Raw genomic sequence first — 25082 nt, 5'->3', positions numbered from 1 at the left:
GGAATTGCTATCCATAAAGATTCCATGTGGCATTTTGTTTTTTTGCACAACTTTTATACTATTTGACTGTCATTCTTAATGTATAGCACCACTTCTCCGCCAATTTCATCCATTCCATCATCTTGATATGATTTGTATCCAGTAGCACAGTGTCCCCTTGATGGTTTTCTTTTAATCAGGACTCTGATTACATAAGTACATAAGTATTGCCATACTGGGACAGACCAAAGGTCCATCAAGCCCTGCATCCTGTTTCCCAGAAATTTTCCCCAAGTCCAATTTAATAATGGACTTTCCTTTAGGAAGCCGTCCAAACCTTTTAAAAACTCTGCTAAGCTAACCGCCTTTACCACATTTTCTGGCAACGAATTCCAGAGTTGAATTACGCGTTGAGTGAAGAAAAATTTTCTCCGATTTGTTTTAAATTTACCACTTTTTAGCTTCATCACATGCCCCCAAGTCCTAGTATTTTTGGAAAGCGTAAAACAGATGCTTCACGTCTACCCATTCCACTCCACTCTTATTTTATAGACCTCTATCATATCTCCCCTCAACAGTCTTTTCTCCAAGCTGAAGAGCCCCAGATGCTTTAGCCTTTCCTCATAGGGAAGTTGTCCCATCCCCTTTATCGTTTTCCTATTCTTCGGATGATTTTTAATTGTGAGACAGTCAATTGTATTCCAGATTATAAATGGTAAATTTTCAATATCTATTACCCAAATATGCTCCAGAGCACTGTATTAGCTATATGAAAATATTTATTTCAATTGCTACTTGAATATAAAGCATATAGATAATATCACTCTAATCTCATTCATACCAGTCGCCCCTTTCATTCAACTCAGCACACTATTCAGTTAAACAGTCTTAACAAACAAGTCCAGTATTGTCTTATCCAGAAGCTGATGATCCAACTAAGGGATCAATTACAAAAGAAGCACCATTTTCATTGATATATCCATATCCAAGATTGTATGTAGTCAATGAAAATCTTCCAAATGCAAAAACTTCATGCAGATCATTAGGTGTTTCACTGAAGTCTCATGTGCAGCAGCTGGACTTTACAGTCTCTTTATAATAAAACCAAGTAAATGTCAGATCTGCAACATTTTTCACTATGGTTGTCTGGTCACTTGGTACATAGGTTTCATCAGCTAGACAAACTAGCAAAATGACAATACATTTGTTTCCCCCCCCCCCCCCCCCTCTTTTTTTTTTTAAATGCAGAACCGCATTTCGAGTTCTTCTTCTGGAAAAACAAGTAAACTCCCTATAAAAAAAGAAGCACACACATAATACTCCAAATCTGAACTCTTAGACACACAAATAAGATATGGTTAGAACAGTTGGACAAGTGTGTTTCACCTCTCATTCCATCTGCATAGATTTGTAAGCTCTTTGGGATAGGATCTCCCCTCTGTCTACTGCTTTGTTCACTGCTGGCAGAAAAACACTTGGTCCATTCAGTCTACACTCATGTGAAGTTCTTGTCTGGTGCTGAGTACTCAAAAAGCAATAATAGGAAGCTCTTTTCTTCCCTTTTCTCAGGACATTTTGTTCGGTTTACTGAAGAAGCTTTTTCAGCTCCAGATGTCTCCTGATAGAAAACATCCTCTGAAAGTTGTGGTCATGTCAGCCACCCTGGACATAGAAAAGCTATCAGGCTTTTTTGGAAACTGCCCCATTATTACCATTCCCGGAAGGACATATCCTGTCAGAGAGAAGTTCTGCAACTTGCTTGGTCCAAAAGACATAGGCAGCTCTGCATATATTACTGAGGTAGTGTAATAATTGGTCCATAAAATAGTAGTTCTTAATTCTGTCCTATTATTTATTTATTTGTTACATTTGTATCCCACATTTTCCCACCTATTTGCAGGCTCAATGTGGCTCACATAATACCGGTTTCGGGTGAAGCCAAAGTTAAAGGGGGTGTTTCCGCAGGGTATGGAAGGCGGGACTGGGGCGTGGTTATGAGATGGCCGGCTCTGACGAGCACTTCGCTGGCTTCATTTGGTCCATTTATTTTTAGGACCAAGCCTCAAAAAAGTGCCCCAACTGAGCACAGAGGGAATCGGGGATCACCTCCTCTTAATCCCCCTGTGGTCACCAACCCCCTCCCACCTAAAAAAAAACAATTAAAAATAATTTTTTTGCCAGCCTCTATGCCAGCCTCAAATGTCATACCCAGCTCCATCACAGCAGTATGCAGGTCCCTGGAGCAGTTTTTAGTGGGTGCAGTGCACTTCAGGTAGGTGGACCCAGGCCCATCCCCCCTCTATCTGTTACACTTATAGACAAAATTCGTGATAGTAGGCATTAAACACTTTGGTGCTGAGGCAATAAGCCATGCATTAGTGCGCTGGGCTTGAGTGCACAGTTTAACACATACAGTAAAAAAAAAGTTTTATTTCAGATACAGTAAATAATCTGTATGCAAAAAAAGAAATGAAAAGGCTTTAAAGTGAGTGCCCTGTTCTCATCAGACTGATGTTCACAGAGGTACAAGATACAGCTAGTTCTAAAGATGTTGAAACGCTGCATTTTGGTCTGTGGGATCCTCCAGACCGTTCATTCCAGAAAATAATCTCTCCCTTCTTGTCTCTCAGACTGTAAGAGTGACATTAGATATCCATTTGAGTGAGCCAGCTGGGGACATCTTGGTTTTTCTGACCGGTGAGTGCTGTTCTTCCTTTAGCAAAAATAAGGCACTTTGAGACACAGAGAAGCTGCAGTGCAGCCAAATATTTCGCCCTAGATGCATGTAGGAGAACCCAGGAGTGCACCTGATCTGTGCTTTTATCTAGTCATTTATTAGTAGCAGTTTCAAGAATAAATCAGCAACCCATTTTGTTTTAGTTTCTATTGAATTGCTGAGGGTTAAGCGTTTCGCTAGTAAATTTTGTAATAATTTATTTTAAGTCAATCTTTATTGACATTCCAAAATACAGCTGACAATCACCTATAACATAGAATAGCATAATGAGCTATAATATCCAGAATACATTTTTATATTAAACTGTAAAACAAAGAAAAATGAGAGAAAAAAACCCCCTTTGTAATAATTGATTACGTAAGCATAGTTTTGCCACAAAAACACATACTGAGATTCAATTTCTATATGCCTAATATTATATGATCCCAGAATTCTATGACTTCAGTGGGTTCTATCTTCATGTCACGTCTAGCTCTTAACGGTATGAACCAGTCCACCATCAGGATGGCTTCTGGGGTCTTAACAATATGTATGTTTCAATGATAGGTCAGTCTGAGATTGAGAAGGCCTGTAACATGTTGTTCCAGAAAGCAGAATCAATTGATTACCGCTATGATGTCCAAGACACTTCTGTTGAAGGTTTGCTTATACTGGCATTATATGGATCTATGTCAACAGGTAATGGTTTTATAACCTAGTACAATACTTAGCCACATCTGGTTTGGGTTTTCAGTGTTATAGCAGGTGGTTTTATGGAATTGGAAATCAACAAATTAGGATCCCTATTTACAAAGCTGCATTATGGCAATAATTCACATAATTTGCCAATTAACATGTATTAATTGGTAACAGTGTGCATTTCTTGCCAATAACACATCATAACATCAGGTTTTTTATTGTAATGCATATTAAATAATAATGAGCTGTGAAGCATGTAAATATATATAAACATAGGCGCCCGGTATGCTCAAAGTTGTGATTTTCCTCTCTCCCCTGCCCAAGTCGTCCTGGCAGCACAGCAATGCTCACTGAGGCAGGCATGCTCTGCTGAAGTTGCTTAAAAGAATACAACCAGTGCTATATATGTCTTTGGTGTGGGAAGAACTTCTTATTCGGGGTGAGCTTGAAGTGAATAACATTCAAATTAAAGAGAACAGGTTTGGAGGGAGGTGTGCAAGTGAGACTGGGGAGAAATAAAAAATAGTGTAACTGTTAAAATCTTTAAATGGTTCAAAGTTTTTGTTTTTTTGCTGAGCATGTACACCGAGAGGAGGGCATGACTGCAATGATGTGTGCATAATTATCAGGTAACCTGGGATATCTATAGCTAAAAGCCATTTCATTGGCTGATGGTTCCAACAGTATGTTCAAAGAGGAAGTTTAGCTGACAGTGTTGACAGAGCTGATAAGTGAAAATCTGATTGCTTTTTTTGGATAGGAAGAGTTTGTGATATGTGAAAATACATTTTGCTTTAATGAAATTGCTAAACTTTAGAGTCAGAGACTTATCAATGAGGGATACATACAGTGCTTTTTTTGTGCCGTCACTGAGTAGGGAAGGCTCAAGGCTGGTTAAGAGTGGCTGTCTGAGGTGTTCCCACTTCCTTCCCAGACCCAGACCATAATAATTCGAGGAAATTGTGGCACGCAGCGCACGTTGGATTTCAGGAGAGTTAGGTGCTGACTCTGAAGGGTTTAAGTCAAAATAAAAAAAATAATATTTTGTTTCATGCAGATCTCTTTTGTTTAATCATAACTAAATGGGCTATAAGCCCCTAATGCTTTTGGTTTTCCTATATTTTGTTTGTGATGACTTATACTGTGCCAAAATTGAAATTTGAAAACTCTTATCTCTATCTGGTCATTAATAAAAGGAGCTCATTGTGAACACTATCCACCCTAAAAGGGTGTTTTGTGGCTCTACATGAGAATTGTGATATTATGATCCCTTGTTTCATATTGTTGACGTACTGCATTTTCCGTATGGGTGGTATATTGGTGTATTAAGGTCTGCTCAGTGTAATATTTATGGTATAGTAAGGTTCTGAGTGTGTTTTTGCACAAAGTTGTGCATAGTGTTTTGTAGTTGAGCGATTGTGGTTAGTATATGCTTTGAGCAACCACTTTATTCTTTGACATGATACATATCTAATATCTAAATTTAATAAAAGGTATTAATTGTGACTATTTTATTTTTACTTATTTTTTTTCTGTGTGTTGTCAGACAATTATGGATGTAAGCTCCGCCCCTGACCACACCCCTAACCCCACCCCCTTTAGCCTCCCCAAACAGTTCGGCCACCGACTGCCTATGTATATAAAGCATCTCATTATTATTGAAAATGAATAGCACAGCTTGTGTTAAATTTGTCAATTTGTATTTATTAAACTTTTAATACCACCTTTTGAAGTAATGTCATTTACCTCATAACATCGGCCCACTAATGTGTGAACTGATGCTCCCAAGGATGCAGTCAAATGAGCCAGGCCAGGTACTCAAACCTGAAAATAAATATGGTTCTTCCCCGCCCCCCCCTATCAACCCTTCCCACCCTCCTGATCCAAAATTCTTTGAACATAAAATTCTAATGTCCTTGTCCACTGTGATACTATACCCTGCTACCTATTGGGGGCTGCCCTGGTGGGTAGTGCGGTACAGAAGTGATCCCTGGCCATTCCTCCTTCTGCAGAAATGGCAGCCGCTGACCCCTAGCAGTTGTCTAATGGTAATACCATTAGAAATCAGGGGAGCACGCCCTTATATAGTAGCCTGACTCCTAGGTCTGGAAGACTGCTGCTTGGTTAGGCCAGGTCTTGCCCAACCGTTAGGCAAGATAGAGGCTTCTGAGGGCAGAAAAGAGCAGCTGCAGTCCATTCAAATCAATAGATCCTGATAGCCGTACAAACTTGAAGAATGATCAATGCATATTTTACCTGCTGGAAGGGTGGGCAATTTTCAATAGCCTGGGTAAATAACATCTGGAAATTGCCCTCATTTTTGTGTGTGTGAGACACACAAGAAAATGTTTAATATAGTAACATAGTAAATGACAGCAGATAAAGACCTGTGTACGGTCCATCCAGTCTGCCCAACTGGCATGTAAAAGCATGATGTCATGGGGGGGATTAGGAGACTGAAACTAATGTCTTGTGATTTTAGAGTAGGATAGTTTAAGAGACTTCTTAGTGTCTTTATATGCATTCTAGCAAGCTATAACATCACAGAGCTATTTTACTATAACAAGAAAGTAGGTAGGGTTGTACCGAATATTCAGATTAGATTTCACCCCAGATACATTCAGGGCTCCACTGTGCTAAATCCTACTGAAATAAACACTTGATCTCTGATTTCACATTGCTTCTTTTATTATTTGTTATGTTAAAGCTCAATGCCCATTACTCGTATTCGGCCAAATAGTAAAATATGCTATTTGGTACAGCTCTAATTTCAGAGATTGTAATGCTTTAAGAGAGGTTAAATGTTCGCTGTCCTGTTCTGTATTTCAGAAATTCACCTGGCAAGTAGTCATATTCAGCTAGTGTGATTTAACAATGGCAATGTGCAGCCATATTTCATCATTTTCTTGCAACTGCTTTCCTACGATTCCTCTATACCACTGTGGGCATCAGTGTGCTCATGAGCGGGCCACAAATAAGTCATACAGGCATTCTAGTTTCTTATTGTTCATGTTGTGTGAAGGATGGCACCGGAAGTCCAGTATAAAGACACTTATACCAGTAATTAGGAGAAATCTGTGAGCTATAATAAAGGCTAAAATCTTTTGTTTGCTTTCAGAACAACAGAGAAATATATTTCTGCCACCGCCTGCTGGCATTAGAAAGTGTGTTGTCTCGACCAATATCGCTGCAACCTCTTTGACAATTGATGGAATCAGGTATTCTCTCCTGAAAGGTGATAGCTTAGGATATTGCAGGCCAACTCTGTTACCTAGAATATGACTGGGTGTCAGTGTGCTGGAGACACAACTTCCCTTCCAGCCTTCAAACAATAAAAGGGAGGGGAGGGTGGCTGTAGAGAAATAAAAGACAATGAATGTAGAACAGTTTCAGAGGGATTAATAATGCAGAGTGCTTTTTCTAGTTTCCATCCTGTTGAGCTCCTTCTGTTTTGTTTTGTTAATAATTTTATTTAATGAATAACAATTTTTGGGTGAGAGTAATAGACTCATTTGTAAGAGCATGGGACATTAACTTTTATAAGTTATACAGATTGACTGACTGACCTTTATCTTTTGTAGGTATGTCGTTGACAGTGGTTTTGTGAAGCAGTTGAATCACAATCCCAGAGCTCACCTAGATGTACTGGAGGTGGTTCCCATTGCAAAGTACGTTCCAAGAAAATCACTTTGTTAGTTTGCCTGACAGGTGCACTGAAAGTGAAATTGCTGGTACTTATAATTGCCATGTAGGCAGGTGCTCTGCTGTTCAAGGTACAGTTCTGTATTTACTGTTTTGTTTACTCTTCCAGAAGTGAAGCTGTGCAGCGGGCAGGCAGAGCTGGCAGAACAGCCTCTGGGAAGTGTTTCAGAGTTTACAGCAAAGAATTCTGGGACACATGCATGCCTGATCATATGATTCCAGAGATAAAGCGAAGTAGTTTGACATCTGTGATCTTGACACTGAAGTGCCTGGCAGTGCATGATGTCATCAGGTGACCAATGAAAGATTTTCCTATTTATTTTCCTAGGGCTGCTACAAAGATGTTAAGTGCCCTAGATGAACCTTCAGCCTTGCATCCCCCATCAATTAACTTTCAGATACCTAAGCTCTCCCTGAGATTTTGTTAGCTTAACGGAGCCAATTTTATAACTGGGTGCTTACATGCCTTTATAAAGTAGGCTTGTGCATTGACCTTTAGTAGCTATTTAAAAAGGGCACCGACACGTGCATTGACCGCTGATTGCGACTTCCTGTTGCTGGCGCAATTCCAATACGCAGAAATATGAGATCACATTAGATGGAGCAAAAGCTTAAAGAAAGACACTCCAGGCAAAGGGAATGAACAACTTGAGAGAAAGAGGCTATCTAGTAAAAGTCTTAAGAAAGGCCTATAAAAGAGCAAAGTATTATAATCGTGAATTATTATTTTCAACAAGTGGTCAGGGCACAGCTGAAGAGTCCATTCAGATTTGTGTATTGAGGTATTTCTCTCAAGGGACAGACGTGGCCAATGTTATAAAGAAGAATTGGGGAATGGTGCAGCTACATCCAGTGTTCCAAGATTTAGCAATGGCAGTAGTATTTTCCAGAGAGAGAAATTTTAGAGATTTTCCAGCAGCTTTTTGTTTGACTCTATAATGAATAGATCAATTTTACCAGCAGGGCATTTTAAATGTGCTACGTGTAGTATTTGTGACATCACGTTACAAATTAAAGAGTTTCAAAATCTGGTGGATGGCTAGAATTACATTTTGAAGAATTTCACTAATTGTAAGACAGGATACATTATCTGTAATTAAATGTCCTTGCTCCAGCTATATGTTGAATTAACATCAAGATGTTTGAGAATTAGAATGGCTGAGCACCAGTGGCGTAGCGGAGGGGGGCTGCCACCTAGGGCGGGGCGGTTCACCGTTGCACCCCCCCCCCCCCCCGGGTGCAGCATGAAGACATCCCCCCCCTCGGCGCATCGATACCCCCCTCCCCCCCTGACCAGCTCCCGCACCCTACCTTTATAAAGAATGTCGGAATCCGAGGTGAGGCGCAGCCCTGCACGTAAAAGAAATGTGGACCGTCGGGCCTTCCCTCGCTCTGTGTGTCCGCCCTTGCAGAAATAGGAAGTTGTGTCAGTGGAGGGTGGGACAGATAGAGCGAGGGAAGGCCCGACGGTCCACATTTCTTTTACGTGCAGGGCAGGCGCGAGGCGCCGCGCCTCACCTGGGATTCCGATATTCTTTTTAAAGGTAGGGTGCGGGAGCTGGTCGAGGGGGGGGAGCTGGCAGGGAGCACCCCCCCCCCCCCCCGAGCTGACACCAGGGGCGGATCGCCCCTCCCGCCCCCCCTTGCTACGCCACTGCTGAGCACAAACCCAGATTGAATGAGCCTTTGGTTGAGCATTGCATAGAAAAATTGCATGATTTCAACAGCTTAAGATGTTTTGCATAGAACTGTCTTGGAAGAGAGGAGGAGACCGTATGTGGAGGTTACAGCAAAGAGAATCTTGCTGGATTTACACATTAGTCGTTGACATCCCATGGATTAAACAACCAAATTGATTGGAGTGTTTTGTTTTGGTTTTTGTTTTTAAATTTGCAAAATATCTCTGAAGCAACATACATTTGTTACAGAAAAACAGATATTTTTTCAGGTTAAGTAACAATCTAACCCCCCCCCCCCACCCCCCAATTTACTAAGTGGCATGCTAATGCCAACATAGCCCATTAAAGGTGAGTGGTAACCTTTCTGGTCTGAAAAAGGTGAGCAGTATGTCAAGCATCTTTCTCCCTTCTCTTCCATCCATGAGCCAGCATTTCCTCCCTCTCTCTCCCCCACCATCCATGGGCATTTCTTCGCTTTCCTTCCTCTGTTCATGTCCAGCGTCTCCCTTCTATTCTACTTTCATCCTCTATTTCCATCCAGCATTGCTTCTTTCTCAGTGTACTCCCATCCTACATTGCCCCTCTCTTCATCTTCCCCTACCATCAAGCATCACTCCATCTCTCTCTCTCTCTTCCCTTTTCGCAGACCTCAACACACTTCTCCAGTCTCTTTCCCTGAGCTTGTCCAGAAGTCCCAGCCTCATTCCCCATAGCTCAGCCGGTTGACTGGGTTTCCTCCAATGATGCCTTCCCCTGCTGCAGAAATGTGACTCCCAAGCAGCATTGCCTGTCTCTGTACCCCTGCCTCCTTCCACCCCCACCTGTCCCCATTCCATCATCAACCAGCTTTGCTGGCCTCTCTCCCTTTCCTGTCCTGGCTCCGCATCTGAACTGCTGCTTCTTAAGTCTGCATGCCAGCCAGTGGCGTAGCGTACTAAGGTAAACTGGTGCCTGGCATTTCCATCCTCCTCCACCACTGTTTCTTAACTGCACTTCCTTCCCCACTGTACTTCTTAAATACTTCTGTTCCTCACCAGCAACAAGCAGGGTCTACTACCTGCTGCTCTTGCCAGCTCAAGCCTTCCCTCTGACATAACTTTCTGGTCCCATGAACAAGAAGTTATAGCAGAGGGAGGGGTTAGGGCCGGTGTGAGCAGCGGGTAGACATTCCTTTTCACCGCTGGCGAAAAATAGAAGCATTTAAGAGGTACTGGGTGGGGGGGGGGGGGGGGAGAGTGCAATTAAGAGACTCCCCATTGCCAGGGGGTGGGGGAGAGAAGAGATTCCGGGCTATTGTGCTGCTTCTGAGTGACGCCCCTGCCAAGATACTCCGCCCCCCCCCCCCTTACTATGCCACTGATGCCAGCGGCGGCAGTGACAACAACAGAAGGTAGAAGGCAGCAGTGTATGATATTGCCTTACATGTCCCACTCCGGGCTCTTCTGGAGCCACTTCCTCTGATGTAACTTCCTGTGTTCAGAGCTGTGGAACTGTTAGAGCCAGCAGCGGCACTCGTAGGACGGTTCTCTATACACTGCTTTCTATTTGTTGTTGGTGTTGCCGCTTGTATGCAGACCGGCGGGAGTGGAGGAGGATTCAGGACAAAGTGATTGCAGGAAAGGGAGAGAGACCGGCGAGAGTGGAGGAGAAGCCAGGACAAAGTGAGTGCAGGAAAGGGAGAGAGCCCAGTAATGCCAGATGGTTTGGGGGGTGGGAAAGACAGACAATGCTGGATGGTTGGGGGTGGGAGGCGGGAGAACCAGACAAAAACAAATGATGCAAACCTGGTGAGACAGTGGGTCCACAGGAAGCGGAAGGTTGGGACCGTTAAGCAAATTAATTTTTTTAACCCGTTAAAAGTGCAGCCCTACTCCGAATAAATGCTTTGGATACAAAAGTGTAGCAGGGATGATAAGCTCCTTAGGAATTGGCCTCTCTGTGGCGATATGACATCAGCTGTCACTCCAAATATGTTTCAAAGTCAGCATTTTAGCTTTTAGTTTCAGTTTTCTTTCTTTTTTTTTTATTTAATCTTTATTAAGTTTCAATTATACATTTACATAAAATAAATGCCAGGAAAAATGTTTGGAGACTATTTTGCTTGGAGGTAAAATATGGTCTTTCATTATTTAAATTATTATATATATTCTGGCTTGGATAATATTTGGGTGATTCTAAAGAACTTCCAGGCTCTGTTGGGTATGATGAAGATGCAGTGCTTTAATCAAACTTGTGGCATGTGGAGGCTAGATTCTAAAAGAAAGGAACCTGCAGTGATTGTTTTCAAGCACAAGTACTGGTCAGCTCATAGTGTTGGAGGAAATGATATTACAATGAAATGAAGTTTATATATTAGAAAATAATTTGAGAAATGTATTGCTCTTGATTTGTAATTTTTCAGAGCATATAGTCCTTGCATTCAGCAACTTCAATGTGCTTTTTATTCTGGACTGTGCATCAGGCTGGTATAATGTCCGCAGTGTCTGGCCACCTTTATTTTAGTAAGAATCTATATCATGCTTGTCCTTTAAATACTAAATGAGAAACGTCTCAATGCTACTTTCTCTTGTTATTTGTGTACAGTTTGGGATAACCATAAAAAGCTGGTAATCATGATTTTAACACATTCTCACAAAGGTCCTGTCTAGGAAGATATTTAACTACATCTGCATTGACTTGGGAACCTGTACGTGCCAGACTTGTTGAGATTGCCCTAGTTAAAATGGCTCTCCCAGTTGTCAGTCTGTGCTTTGCAGTTCCTGGGACTGGAGATTAATAATCTCCTGTGGGTTTAACAGAGGGCTTGCCGACTCCAAGCTCTGACAATCCCCAGTGGGCCTCATTGGTTCATATTCACACAACCAAACTTTAGTTTTTGGTTTCGGCCAAAACCAGGCAGTAAGTTTTAGCTGAAAGTGGTTAGATAGTTTCGGTTTTGGCCGAAACTGAAAAAAAAAGCAGTTTTGGTCAGCCTCTATCTGCTACTATAATGATGGCATTACATTAGAGCAGAGGTTCTCAACCCAGTCCATCATGTCAGTGTAGTTTTCAAGGTATCCATAATGAATATGCATGAGATAGATTTGCATACATTGAAGGCAGTGCATGCAAATTTATCTCATGCACATTCAGTGTGAGTATCCTGAAAACCTGTCTGGCTGGCTGGGTGTGTCCTGAAGATTTATGCCCATTTTCGCAACTTGTAATCAAAAGGCGAAAGGGTTAATGTCCCTAAAAGAGTCTACAGAGCTTTCCAGTTCCCTCTTAAATTTCACAACTATGGAAAGTCACATCAGTTGTACTCGCAAATTTCTCAGCAGATCATACAGTATATTTCCCTATCCCAGGCCTCAGGCTTTGCATTTTATATAACATCTGTACCAAAACAGGACTTAGACCAAGTGAGAATCTGCTGAGGCTGCATGCCAGGCTTTAAATGAATGATGAGGGTTATTATATTGCCTGAGAAACTCACAGCATTCCCTTGATCACTGACCCCAATAAGGGGGTCACTGGTTATGTTTAAACCCAAGAGGTCAACTATCTCAGAGTACTAGGATTATTATACATGTACATGGCACATCTTGTGGAAAAAACACTCTCCTTCAGGTGCCTCTAGGTCTCAATTTGTTTCCACTGGAGCATGGATTGCTCTCCTAAACCTACATTGTACTGAGAAAACATCACCAAGAATGAGAAGAACTTCACAAAATGTTAACTGCATAGCTTGATAAAAGATTTACTAAAAGTACAGAATGACTTTTCGGTTCAATGTGTATGATACAGGTTTCCCTACTTGGATCACCCCGAAGAGAGACACATTTTAGAGGCTTTGAAGCAACTTTATCAGTGCGGTGCAATTGACAGGTAAAAATGTCCCTAAAAAATAGCTTCCATAAGGAACTGTTAATTAATTGTAATTGGAGGAAGATGGTCATCTCAGATTTTTCAGTCCTGAAAATAAAGTGTAATTTATTTTTTGAATAAACATCTTATTTTATTTATTTTATTTAAAAATATATATTTGGTGTCCTCTAACATTCTAAGCAGATCACAAGCAAGCATAAGAAATGCGGACTAAATAACATGAAAACATTAATGTAATAATCAGTTAACTAAAACCAGCACAGAATAACATCGGATAAACAAGATAAAATAACATAATGTAATAAAACTACATGACAAAAACAAAACCAGCCACAGGTAAAATGATCTACTACTGATTGTTATTGGAGGATTAAACTGAAGGTGAAAAACTACCTCATGACAAGATGGATTGATCTAGCTAAAAGCAAAGGTGTGAACTGGGGGTTTTTTTTTTGTTTGTTTTTTCTTTCTAAAAGCAGCCCAATCCTGTCCTAACCAGTATCTTCCAGAATATTGATCCCATCACTTAAAATCTCCTTTGCTCTGCAAATGGTCTTGGACTGAACATAGGAGGAGATTCTATATATGGTGCCTAAAATAATCGGCACTGATTTAAGTGCATTCTATAATCGGCACCTAGATTTAGGTGCCGATTATAGAATAAATGTTTAGTTGATATTTCAGTGCCAGTATCTACGCGCATCCATTTACACCAAGGAAAACCTGGTGTAAATCTCAGCGCGTAGATTTAGGCTCACTGGGTCATGTTCTATAAGGTGCATAAATTTTTGGAATGGCCATTTCCCTGCCCATAACCATGCCTTTTTTTGCCTCCATGCGTTAGAAGTTCGGCGCACATCGTTAACAGAATACGCTTATCGAGTTCTGTGCCTAAATTCTAATCAGTGCCAATTAGTGCTCATTATTGCTTATTAAGTGCTGTTATCAGCGCTCATTAGCTTGTTAAGCCAATTAAGTTATGCGCAGTATTATAGAATCCATGCCAATTTTGGCACCTAAATCTAAGCGCACTGTATAGAATCCGGTGGATAATGTCCAATCATCAATAGAACATATAATGTAAGAGAGAATAACATTGGGTCACAACAACCTCAGATCAACAGGTGTAATATTTTGGAGTATCTTAAATAACAAGGTTGCAAATTTAAAATTAATATAAACTTTTTTTTCACTGGAAACCAATGCAATGATAAACTAAGAGTAATAGGTTCACAAAAAGGGAGCCAGTGAAAAGGCAGGCTGCCACGTTTTGAGCCAACTGCAATGTATTTATTTAAAAAAAACTTTAATTACGTAGCAAATTTTTGAATGTCCCATTTTTAACTTAAACGCCATATACAAAATTGAGCTTCACATTTGGAAGGTGTTGCTACCTTCTCTTTCCCATGGATCTGTGGTCTGCCCAACCACCAGCTTGCCCCTGTGGATGGTAGACTGGATCCTAATCACCTGAACCCATAGGCAGTGGAATAGAGTGGGCTACCAGGAGTATGGCCTAACCAATATTTTGCCCAACACTGCATCAACAACTAGAGAGCTTGGGGGTAAGCCATAGATGGACAAATTGGATCTTACTTGATAATTTTCTTTCCATTTAGTCCTTCCTACTATTCAAGAACCTGTGGGATAGTTGTGTCCATCAACTGGCAAGTAGAGATTGCTCCTCTGAATAGACCGAGGCCACATCAGACAAAGAGGGAGAAGCATAGATAAACCTCCAAGAGTAGACAGATGAGGCTAAATGAGATCTCTTAGGAGCCAGAGGGGCAGCAGAGCGAGAAACTGAAGCATCCTGCTGCAACTCTTGACTGTCCACGTTCCAATAAATAGGCCTGGTGTAAGAGGAATATAAACTCCAGAGAAAACAAAGATCCTGATGCAGCTGAATACTCTGTTGGGCCCTAAGGTTCTAAAATGGCAGCTATGCTCCACGTGTGATCAGACAGAGGCTGTTCCTTACTGCCAGTTGGCTTCAATAAAATGGCACCCATTCTCACACTTTCCAGCAGCAAACTTGGCACCAGCCCTGCCGGAAAGCCCCAAGTCCCCGGCATATTCAGATGATGCACCAAATCCAAAGATGTGTTGCCACCAACCATTTCGCCCATGTCCTGCGGAATTCTTGGCTTGCAGGCACTGCAACACCCCGACACCAGCTGGTTAGTCCCACAGCGGGAAAACTGCTTAACTGCCTCTGTGGGAGTCAACATTCACGTACAATGCAGTTCCAAGTGGTGAGTTAAGATCTCTCCCCTGCACCAAGTAGAACTTGCAGCCCTCCAAGCGGTTCTGAGTCGAACTTCAATTGGATGTACCACTACCAGCTGCTACCCCCCACCAAGCTCACAGCCTCTACAAGTCTTACCCCAGCTGAAAAAGAATCAGGAATGATACTCTGTCCAATGCTCTCCAGTAAACCTCTTTCCTTCTCCTTTCTTTTTTTCTTTAAAGGTGGTTATGCTGAAAAAGGAGAGCTCCATAGAAAACAGGGGAGAGGTGAAGGGAGGGAAGAAGTAAATTTGCGGGGCACCAAAGACAGGGATCTGAACACCTCCAGATATGACTCTGCAGACTCAAGCTACCCGTAATGCTCAACTGGAGACCAGTTGGCCAACTGGACCAGGAGCAAATCACTCGGAATAGTGTGTCCATCCACCTGCTGGAGATAGAAAATACTGAAGAGCTGGACTGGATGCCAAGAGAGAGAGAGAGAGATGTCTTAGCTCAGTTTCTATTCTCTATCTCCACCTACTGGTTGATGGACACAATTATCCCACAGGTTCTGGAATAGTGAGAAGCTATGTAATGGAACAGTTTGTTTGGCCCCTCCAACCAAAAAAGTATTGTGCTTCCCCTACATGCACCACAGTACACTAACATACCACCCATGCACATTCTTTTGATAATGAAATTCTGTTGGAAACTACATATAGGAGTTAAGTTAGTAGTCTGCCGTACCTCTTACAGATTGCGCATCATCAAGTCCATCCAGTCCTTAATTCAGTCTCTAGCATTAAGCATCCTTATGCACTCATTTGGTAATCTCAAAACTGGACTACTGCAACTCACTGTATAAAGGCCTTTGAAATAAAGATCGCCGACTGCAACTAATACAAAACACTTTAATCTGTGTTATTAATAAAGCGGGCAAATATGACCATATCCCTCCTTTCCTAAAGGCCGCTCACTGGCTTCCCATTACACACAGGATCATCTACAAATTCCTCCTCTTAGTAAGGTTATAGCTTCTGGTGAACCACTTTACCTTTCGCGTTATTTGATATATTATCAGCCCTCTTTCTCCCTACGCTCTCTTAATCAAAACCGGTTAAATGCCCCCTCCTATAAAGACATAGTGCACGTACATATTCGAGCCTCTATATTCTCCATAAAAGGGCCACAACTATGGAATGCATTACCATCCTCTCTCCGATTACTCACCGCTCTTGACCAATTTAAAACTGAACTTAAAACATTTTTATTTAACAATGTGTTTGGCTGATTTCCCTAAGCATTGGCTCCATTCAGGAATCTGGAGCAGATATAAAAGCTTACCTACTGTGTTTACACCCCTCCCCCTTTCGTATTATGATTGTAGGTCCTCCCCCTTTCCCTTCCCTGTCAGTCTGTCTAACTTACTACTTTTATCTTCCCTACTGTAAACAGCCTTGAAAGTAACCCCATAAGGTGAGTTAGAAATATTGGTAAACTTGAAACATGTAACCGGTTAAAGCAATTTAAAATGCCAGGTCTGTATCATAATAATAACTGCAGAAAAATTAAGCGAAGATACTCCATTCATCTGTACTCAATATGCACTGAAGAAGAGGATACAGGCAGACATTTCAGAAAAGCTTTCCTTCCTCTGCAGCATGAGTTACTCTTTTGATACTGTCTGGAAGGTATAGGCCACTGGTTCTGATGGATGTGTAAGAATAATTACATCAGAATTGCCAAGTGTAACGCCATCTCTTTTATGTCGGCATACATGGAACAGGTGATCAGGGGTGGTGGGAGACCGACTGAAAAATGTTACCCAGTGAGTTATAGTTGTGACATATTTGGACTACAGCTTATGCAATACTTACATTAAAATTGAGATTTAATGAACTTGTTTCTACTTAATCAGGAACGGTCATGTGACCAGATTAGGACACTTTATAGTGGAATTTCCTCTTCCTTGTAACCTGGCTTGTGCAGCTATAAAAGCAGCTTCCTTGGACTGTGAGGATCTTTTGCTTCCCGTGGCAGCAATGTTGTCTGTAGAAAATGTCTTCATACGACCTGGTAAGGCCAAAATAGCAGACATATTTTTCAGCAGGTTCTGTTCAATAAAAAGGCATGATACTATACTGTTCACTGATTTGAAATTTCAGAACCAGGGATCACAGTTGTTGCATGCGGCATTTTCTAATGAAATGAGCATGCGCTATTGGGTAGATATTCTAAAGCTGAAATAGCAGCTTCAGTAGGATTAATTCTGTGTTTGTACTTCATTTTAGCAAGCTTCAATTGTTAATTAATGAATGTAAGAGTCTGCCTGCATGGTCAAAACTAAGCATTTTGGAGACACCTCTGCATCTGTCTGCTATTCCAAACTACATGAGTTCCTGAACACAAATAGTATATGAGCCTCAATAGCAACAATAGAACTGTTCCCAAACAGCCTGAAATCTAAGTCTAAAAAGAGGGAGGTTAGATGAATTAGGTAAGGCCATGTGGACAGATATCAAACCTGGAGCTTCAGGTTCATAATTCGGCTTTGATGGCAAGCAGTAAGACATACAGCTGTATGCTTATAGAAACGGTACAGCATTTATCCTCTCTAGGGCTTTAGGATTTCTGTACTGTGATTAGAAGAACTGTACTGGCTACAGATTCTACTTAGCAAAATGGAGCTGAGCCTTCCCTGTCCTTCCTGTTGCCATGCCCAGTTCTGGGCTTTTATTCCATGAATAATGCAACTACACAATCTATCTTCTTCCTTGATCAGAGTTAATGTGAATATTATGTCACAGAGGGACCAATGCAGAAAGTTAATATGAGTCTTAACTGCATGGTTTCTGCAGGTTTTACAAGCACATTAGTGACTGCGCCATGCAGGAAGGGGTTGAGCTGCAGGTGTTAACTTGCACAGAAGATGTGGCTGTATACTCTGCTAAAATGTATGGTAATGTGCACATTAAAGTATTCCATGCATTACAGAGGCTTTTGAGGTGTGCACAACATTAGAAATTTTTCACCAGGTCCGAGGTAGCATAGAATGGTTAGCAGAGAGGATTTATGCCAGTTTTTGACTTTTATCTATCAGTTTTGTTGTCTTTTGCAAGCAGAAAGAAGTACCTGCAAGTTCAAAAGACTGAAGGGAGGTAACGGGTCATGTGCATGTGTCCAAACAAAAATACTACTACTACTTATCATTTCTAAAGCGCTACTAGACCTTCACAGCACTGTACACTTGAACATGAAGAGACAGTCCCTGCTCAACAGAGCTTACAATCTAATTAGGACAGACAAACAGGACAAATAAGGGAATATTAAAGTGAGGATGATAAAATAAGGGTTCTGAACAAAAATAAAAGTGTAAGTGTGCCTGTTCTTCTGTTCATAAATACCAGCCTTACAAAAAATTTACATGCAAGAAATTTTTGTGAGGCTGATATTTATGAGCCCACACTTTCGTTTTTGTTTGGACAAGCTTACCATACGAGCTTTGTGTGGTCAGCTTTCCCTGATAAACATGCAAGTTCTGCATGTTTTAAATTTGCATATCATTAGTTACCTGCATGGCGTGGAATTAAGTTTGCAATAGAAGCTGCACTCCTTTCTATATCAGCCTCCGAGTTATTTCTGTTGAAGTGTGGTTCACCGACCATTCTATGTAAGGAAAATTGCAGAATGAAATCCAGTTGCCATGATGAAAGAGTGGAACATTGTATCAGTACCTGCTGGTGTTGAACATACACACACACTGAATAATACATTAATAGTTTCCAGCAGAAGTGAGAAGGGAAGAAGCATGTGAGGAACAAGAATAAACTGAAAGAGAAATGAACAAGTGTGCGGAATGAGTCAGAGAAGGAAATAGATCGATATTGAAATCACTTATGCAGCCAGTAAGGGTGCTGTCTGCATAAGGGGATTCATCTACATGTTTTGGCAGTATAATTTTAAATATGGTGTTTAAGCATAGACTTTTGATCCTGATCTGGTAATGAGGTATGGTCAGATGCTTGGGGGGGGGGGGGGGGGGGGGGGGGTGCTGGAAGCACAGCAGTTAAATGATACTTTCTATATCTTTCTTTCTTTATGAATATTGGAGTTCTTTCCTGACCTATGGAATTTTATTGTACACCACTTTGATGGTTTCCTCTAAGCGAATAATCAAATAAAATGAACCTTGAACCATGTTGCCCCTATTTTATAAAGATGAACATAAAAAAAATAAATGACACAGACCTGGCACCTTAGAAATATGTCATTCTCTGCAGACAAGCGGTATTGTTGAGGAGAGGTTTATCATTACCCTAAGATACAAAAGGTAGGGACAGACTGCAAAGAAAGAGTAGACAGAGACGTTTGTAAATATTGCTGCCTAGGGCCACAGTTGCAGGCAGTGTAAATTATGTATTTATAAATTTTTAGTGGTGTCCATAGTGCCCATGATTACCTTATTTCAGCTTGTCTGGTTTAATAATTTGTTTCTTTGTATAATCCCCCTTTCATATGTTACTGTAAACTGCTTAGATAAGCAATTTTATGGGCAGTATATCAAAAATGAATGATGAAGGAGCATTGAGTAGTACTTGCTGATGTTAGGACATGAATGGCTGATGTCCAAAATTGTGACACAGGATTTTAAACTCAACCACATTCAAAGCCACATTTCCTGAAGTTTGCATCTGCTCTGCAAACCTACAGAACATAAGTTGGGCTTCCAAGCTGAGATCCTCAAACAGCCTAATGTTCAGGTACTGATTTAGTTGTAGCCATTTAAAATATTGAAATGGAGGGAGAGAATATTTCTTCACAAGAGCTGGGAAAGATAGAATGATACCTTCCATTAACTGTCCTATGACCCTTTACTACCCCAGAATTGCCAATTAAATCATTGTAGTAATTTTAACCTTAAGTAGCCTGTTTCAGGGCTGCCAAGAGGGGTGGGATGGGGGGGGGGGGTAAGATTCCCCTGGCTCAGCCTATGTGGAAACAGGAAGTTACTTCATAGGAGGTGGGACACGGCAGGAAGAAGGACCTATAGCTGGCAGAGCACTCTCTCTCATTCATTTCTATGGGAGGAGGCGGTGGGGCCCTTAAGATTGTTTGCCCTGGGCCCAACTTTGTCTCTTGGCGGCCCTGGCCTATCTAGTTGTCTGTCTTCTGGAAGTTTGTTTAACTTAACTAAACATTTCTCAAGACTAGGTTATTATTTTAATGATAGGGAAAGAGTAATACCTGCTGTACATCAAAGAGGAAAAAGGTGTACAAACTGTTCCTCCACTGCTGTTAAGGGTCTCACCTCTTTCAAGCCTTTCTTGTTTTGCTAGGCTTTCTCATTTTGTAAGTCTTCTTTTCTTAATTTATTTCCTTCTTCTCAGGGCCTCATCAAAAAAGCATTGTATATGGGCTCAAGTCTTTCCCCATGTAAAACAAGGGAATGCTTCTGTTCATTTGCATGGTGATGCCAGATGTGGGAGATTTGCAGTTTAGCTTAATTTACTGAAATTTGATGTTTCACCTATTTCTAAGCGAATTACATACAAACCAACAACATCTTCATTATAGTTTAAATTTAAACCATACAGTAATCATATTCATTAAGCTGTAGTGAGTTTCAAGCAGAAAAGACTGGACTGAATGTCTCTGGGTTGGATAGGCAAAAGAAGACCACAATAATCATGTGTCACAAGGAACAAAAAACCCTGTATGGTATTTCCCCAGGTGGGTCTCAAAAAGAAAAAGAAGCTGAGGAGAGGCATCAAGAGCTGTCACTGCAAGCTGGAGGATGCAATGACTTTGCAACTCTTTGGTTCATCTTTCAACAATGCAAAGGAAGGTATGTGTGCAGACTGATGTGGGTGATGTGTTAGATCGAGGATCTTCAAAGTCAGTCTTTGACGACTACAGACCTATCTAGTTATCATGAATATACATGATATATTTGCATGCACTGCCTCTATTGTATGCAAAAATACCTAATGTGTGTTTACTGTGGTTAGTCTAGAAACCAGATTTGTTTTATGGTTCTTGAGAACGGTGGGTACATGTGTGGAGTACAGACGCACATTTACACCTTTTTCATAGCAGGTATAAATTGTGCATAGGCATTTGCGCACTGTTGCGACTTGTTCTGGAAGCCTCTTTTATTAAGGATCATGTTCTTATGTTGCTTTTGTAAAACCGGGATAAAATAGGTGCTTTCTTGAACTTTCAACATATGTAGAGGGTAATTTTAAAACAGGACAATTGCATAAGTGGAGTGAGAGCTAGTTGGGGAAGAGGGGTGAGGGAGAGAGTGAAGGTGCTAGTCCTAAATATTTTTTATTCTAATTAATTTCATAGTTTGTTTTTATTATGTATGTATCTTGTATGATGGGTATTTCCTTGGATTGTTTTCAAAATAGGTGATTAATAAGTATTTATTATATATACTTAGGGGTGTGTGTATATCTGTGGGTATATAAAAAGTAAGCCTCACGCTTTATCTTACTCCCTCTCACTATCCATTCAAACCAAGAAACAACCCCTCCTGTTTTTCATTCCTTCACTTCAATTCAAGTAGAACCCCTCCATCTCATCTCTTATCCACCAAATGAAAAAATTATAACAGGCTGACAGATTATGACCACCATCCTTAATAAAATATTGTGGCCAAGTTTTCCTGAGTCACCCCACCCCTTAAAAATACCACTAGAGGGATGCCACCTGTGTTGAATATTTAGTGAATAGTAACTTGGTGAGCAGACCAATCCCTGTTCAGAGCTCAAAGTGCAATGAATGAGTAATAATGTAACTTATTACATTTGATATATCGCCTCTCGAGCATACACAAAACAAAGTGGTTCACAGTTTGAAAATAAATACAGCTAGGAACAGGCGCAAAACAAGATCTGAATCAGATGAATACATCAAAACATCAGTACCAAAGCACAAGTAGGAAAAAGAGTCAACAAGCATGCCAGCTGTCCCCTCAGCCCAGGGGTCAGCATCATTAAATCCCAAAGGCCTGCAATAAAAAGATATGTCTTCAGAGCAGCTTTCAATCAGGAACGATTAGCTGGGAGGGAATGGGATTTGATATACTGCCTTACTGCGATTACAAGCAAAGTGGTTTACATATATATATATATATAGGTACTTATTTTGTAGCTGAGGCAATGGAGAGTTAGATGACTTGTCCAGAGTCACCAGAAGCTGTAGTGGGAATTTAACCCAGTTCCCCTGGTTCTCAGGCCACTGCACTAACCATTAGGCACAATGAGTTCCATAGTACATGAGGAAACTAACTGTTGTGCATTTGAAACCATTTTTAATTGAAAGAATTCCTTGCTTTTTGGGAACTCGATATACAAAATAGGAACAATAAGACTTTAATTCAGAATCACTGTGAAATAGTAAATTAACCTTGATTTTCCATAGTACAATTGGACCCCTGTTTACTAAGCCGTGTTATCTGTTAATGCAGTAACTAGTGTGCACTAACAGTTAATTCAACGCCTTAGCAGTTAGCAAGCAGTAATTTCTGTGTTAACCACCTAAAACGGAAGGGAATGTGGAATAGGTATGGAATGAGTGATAAGTTCATGCACTGTGTATGCTACTGACAAAGAAGAGATGGTACAACTTTAATCCCCTGCTGGACTTGGGAAGGGGGAATTTGGTGACCTACCTTTAAGGTGTGTGCGTGTGTGTGGGGGAACCTGGGTCACTGGACCACTAAAAGTTTTGTTTCCTGAGTGAGACCCCTTATACTTCTAGAATTTTTTTTGTCTGGTGAGCAGGGAGAGGGGAACTTGGGAACAGGGTCTGATATTTGACAGTTTTTTGCTCCTAACCTTGAAAATGTACTAGAGCTGAGTGTTTACATATATACTCAAAATGTCATTAACTCCTAAATTTAGGAGTATAAGAAGTGGATGGCAACAGGAACAAATTTAGGGTGGAGAAAAAAAGGAGTTAAGCATGATTTTCAGTACTACGCTCATAAATCTAAGCAAATGAATGGCAGGTGTGACTTCATAGCCTTCAAAATTGGGACACAGATCCTTTAATCATACAATCTGCATTCAGAATGAAAAGGACCGTTTTCCTTCGATTGTGTGGAGCACGAAGAATTGTTTAATCTGCACTGTGTGGGGACAGATTTCCGTTTTTGTGCTTCAAGCTTTGTAGCTGTCTTTTTTTCCACAATCATATAGGACTAATAGTATTGACCCCCTGATGCAGGCGCTACGTGCCAAAACATGGCCCGTGTCGGGTCATTAAAGAAAGATTGGTGTTCAGGTTACATGATTAAAGAAAGGATCTGTGTCCCAATTATGAAGGCTCCTAGTGCTTCTTTTTGGCTACTTGGACTTTGATCTGTACTTTGGACCCTCTCTGTGTTGGCTTGAGGTCTAACTTCATAGGCATGACTTTTTAGCTCCTAAATTAAGATGGAGTTTCAGCTGAGAATTTAGGCCCCTAAGGGCTCCTTTTATAAAGTGTCGCTACCGCTTAGCGTGCGCTGAATGCAAAAAAGCCCATGGGACTTGAGTAGGCTCCTTTACATTTAGTGTATGGCTAATCGGTAGTGCCGTTTTGTAAAAGGACCCCTAAGTTTGGCTGAAAATAGGTCACAAATTTAGGAGCTCAATTTTTTTTTAAGGGCTTCAAGTGTTTTAGACACATATAGGGCTGCTATTGTAACCTCTAGTTTTGTCTAACCAGATTCATCCAATTAGTGCTGGATATTGCATTAGCTACTTTAATATCTGACTCCACCCAGCTTCCTTTTGATCTGCTAAACCTGTCTGGCACAGTCCCTCCTACTTTTAGCAAAGCTGGTGCAGTGTAGTCATATGGGACAGCAGGCTGTACTTCAGTCAAAGCTTCTTCCAGTGCTGCTCTGTGGTTGGTTCTTAGGTGCCGTGCTAAACAGAATCCTTGAGTTATCCCATAAGCTATTTTGACCCCTTCCTCAACAGCATATCAAGAGTTGAGCAGTGAGAGAGAGAAGAGCACAATCCAGGAATAAAATCAGTATCTTACACAAGGAGAGCTAATTATAAGGGATGTTTAGCCTCACCTTAAAAATGAACTTGTAGCAAAGTTATTCAAACCTAATCTTTGAGAGTACCAAATTGTGTGATCAAATAACCAGATTACATAGAATAATTTTTATTGTCACAGAATCCACAACAAATCTAGTTTTATCCTACAGTACCAATTGAGTATCACCCCCTTCCTCCTAGGATGTAGTCCAGTCATATGCCAATAACATTCAGCATTTCCTTCTGGGCAAATCCTGGATTCAATCTCTTTCGCCCCTCTATGCCCACTGGAGTGCTTATACAGATAATGCAAAAACTTAAAACATAACTCTTTCCATACACTCCACACTAAAAATTGAACTTTATTGAGTAAGCACCAAGAGCAGACACAACACAAGACCGTGTTTCAGCAGAAAACACCGCCTGCCTCGGGAGTTACCCACACTCTGTTAGATGCTGAAGCTGTGGCAATGGTGCAGTAACTGAGATGATTCTATGAAATGAACCAAAGCACAGCCGGCATATGGCTAAAAGTCAAACGATCACTGCTGCAGACAAGGCTTTACTGCACCTTGCCAGCAGCAGTGATTATTTGACTTCAGCATCTAACATAAGAATAGCCATACTGGGTCAGAACAATGGTCCATCTAGCCCAGTATCCTGCTTCTAACAGTGGCCAATCCAGGTCACAAGTACCTGGCAGAAACCCATTTAGTAGCAACATTACATGCTACCAATCTTGGGGCAAGCAGTGGCTTCCCCCATGTCCATCTTAATAATAGACAATGGACTTTTCCTCCAGGAACTTGTACAAACCTTTATTCAATCCAGATACGCTAACGCTGTTACCACATTCTCTGGCAGCAAGTTCCAGAGCTTAACTATTTTTGAGTGAAAAAGTATTTCCTCCTATTTGTTTTAAAAGTATTTCCATGCAATTTCATTGAGTGTCCCTTGGCCTTTGTACTTTTTGAAAGAGTGAAAAATCGAGTCACTTCTACCCTTTCTACACCATTCAGGGTTTTATAGACCTCAATCATATCTCCCTGAGGCAGGCGGTGTTTTCTGTTGAAACACGGTCCCGTGTCAGGTCCACTTTTGGTGCGCACTCAATAAAGTTTGTGCTTACATCAGTCTGATTGTTGGAAGTCATTGTGTCATCCCCTA

General features: G+C 41.0%; 1 protein-coding gene across 2 annotated transcripts in view; it reads left to right on the top strand.

The window, feature by feature from the left end:
- The window catches only part of DHX40 (DEAH-box helicase 40), a 65174-nt gene that overhangs the window by 24930 nt on the left and 15162 nt on the right, over positions 1 to 25082 (top strand). For both annotated transcript variants that reach the window (XM_030185849.1, XM_030185848.1), the window contains exons 5-13: positions 1549 to 1779; positions 2610 to 2676; positions 3263 to 3394; positions 6513 to 6612; positions 6976 to 7062; positions 7206 to 7388; positions 12562 to 12642; positions 16793 to 16950; positions 20605 to 20719. In XM_030185849.1, coding sequence (XP_030041709.1) covers positions 1549 to 1779; positions 2610 to 2676; positions 3263 to 3394; positions 6513 to 6612; positions 6976 to 7062; positions 7206 to 7388; positions 12562 to 12642; positions 16793 to 16950; positions 20605 to 20719 — 1154 coding nt within the window. The remainder of the gene's footprint in view (positions 1 to 1548; positions 1780 to 2609; positions 2677 to 3262; positions 3395 to 6512; positions 6613 to 6975; positions 7063 to 7205; positions 7389 to 12561; positions 12643 to 16792; positions 16951 to 20604; positions 20720 to 25082) is intronic.

Source organism: Microcaecilia unicolor, chromosome 13, assembly GCF_901765095.1.
Source record: "Microcaecilia unicolor chromosome 13, aMicUni1.1, whole genome shotgun sequence".
In the NCBI taxonomy this organism is placed as follows: Eukaryota; Metazoa; Chordata; class Amphibia; order Gymnophiona; family Siphonopidae; genus Microcaecilia; species Microcaecilia unicolor.
The sequence above is the reverse complement of the archived record's forward strand: the minus strand, read 5'-3'. Positions and strand labels throughout refer to the sequence as shown.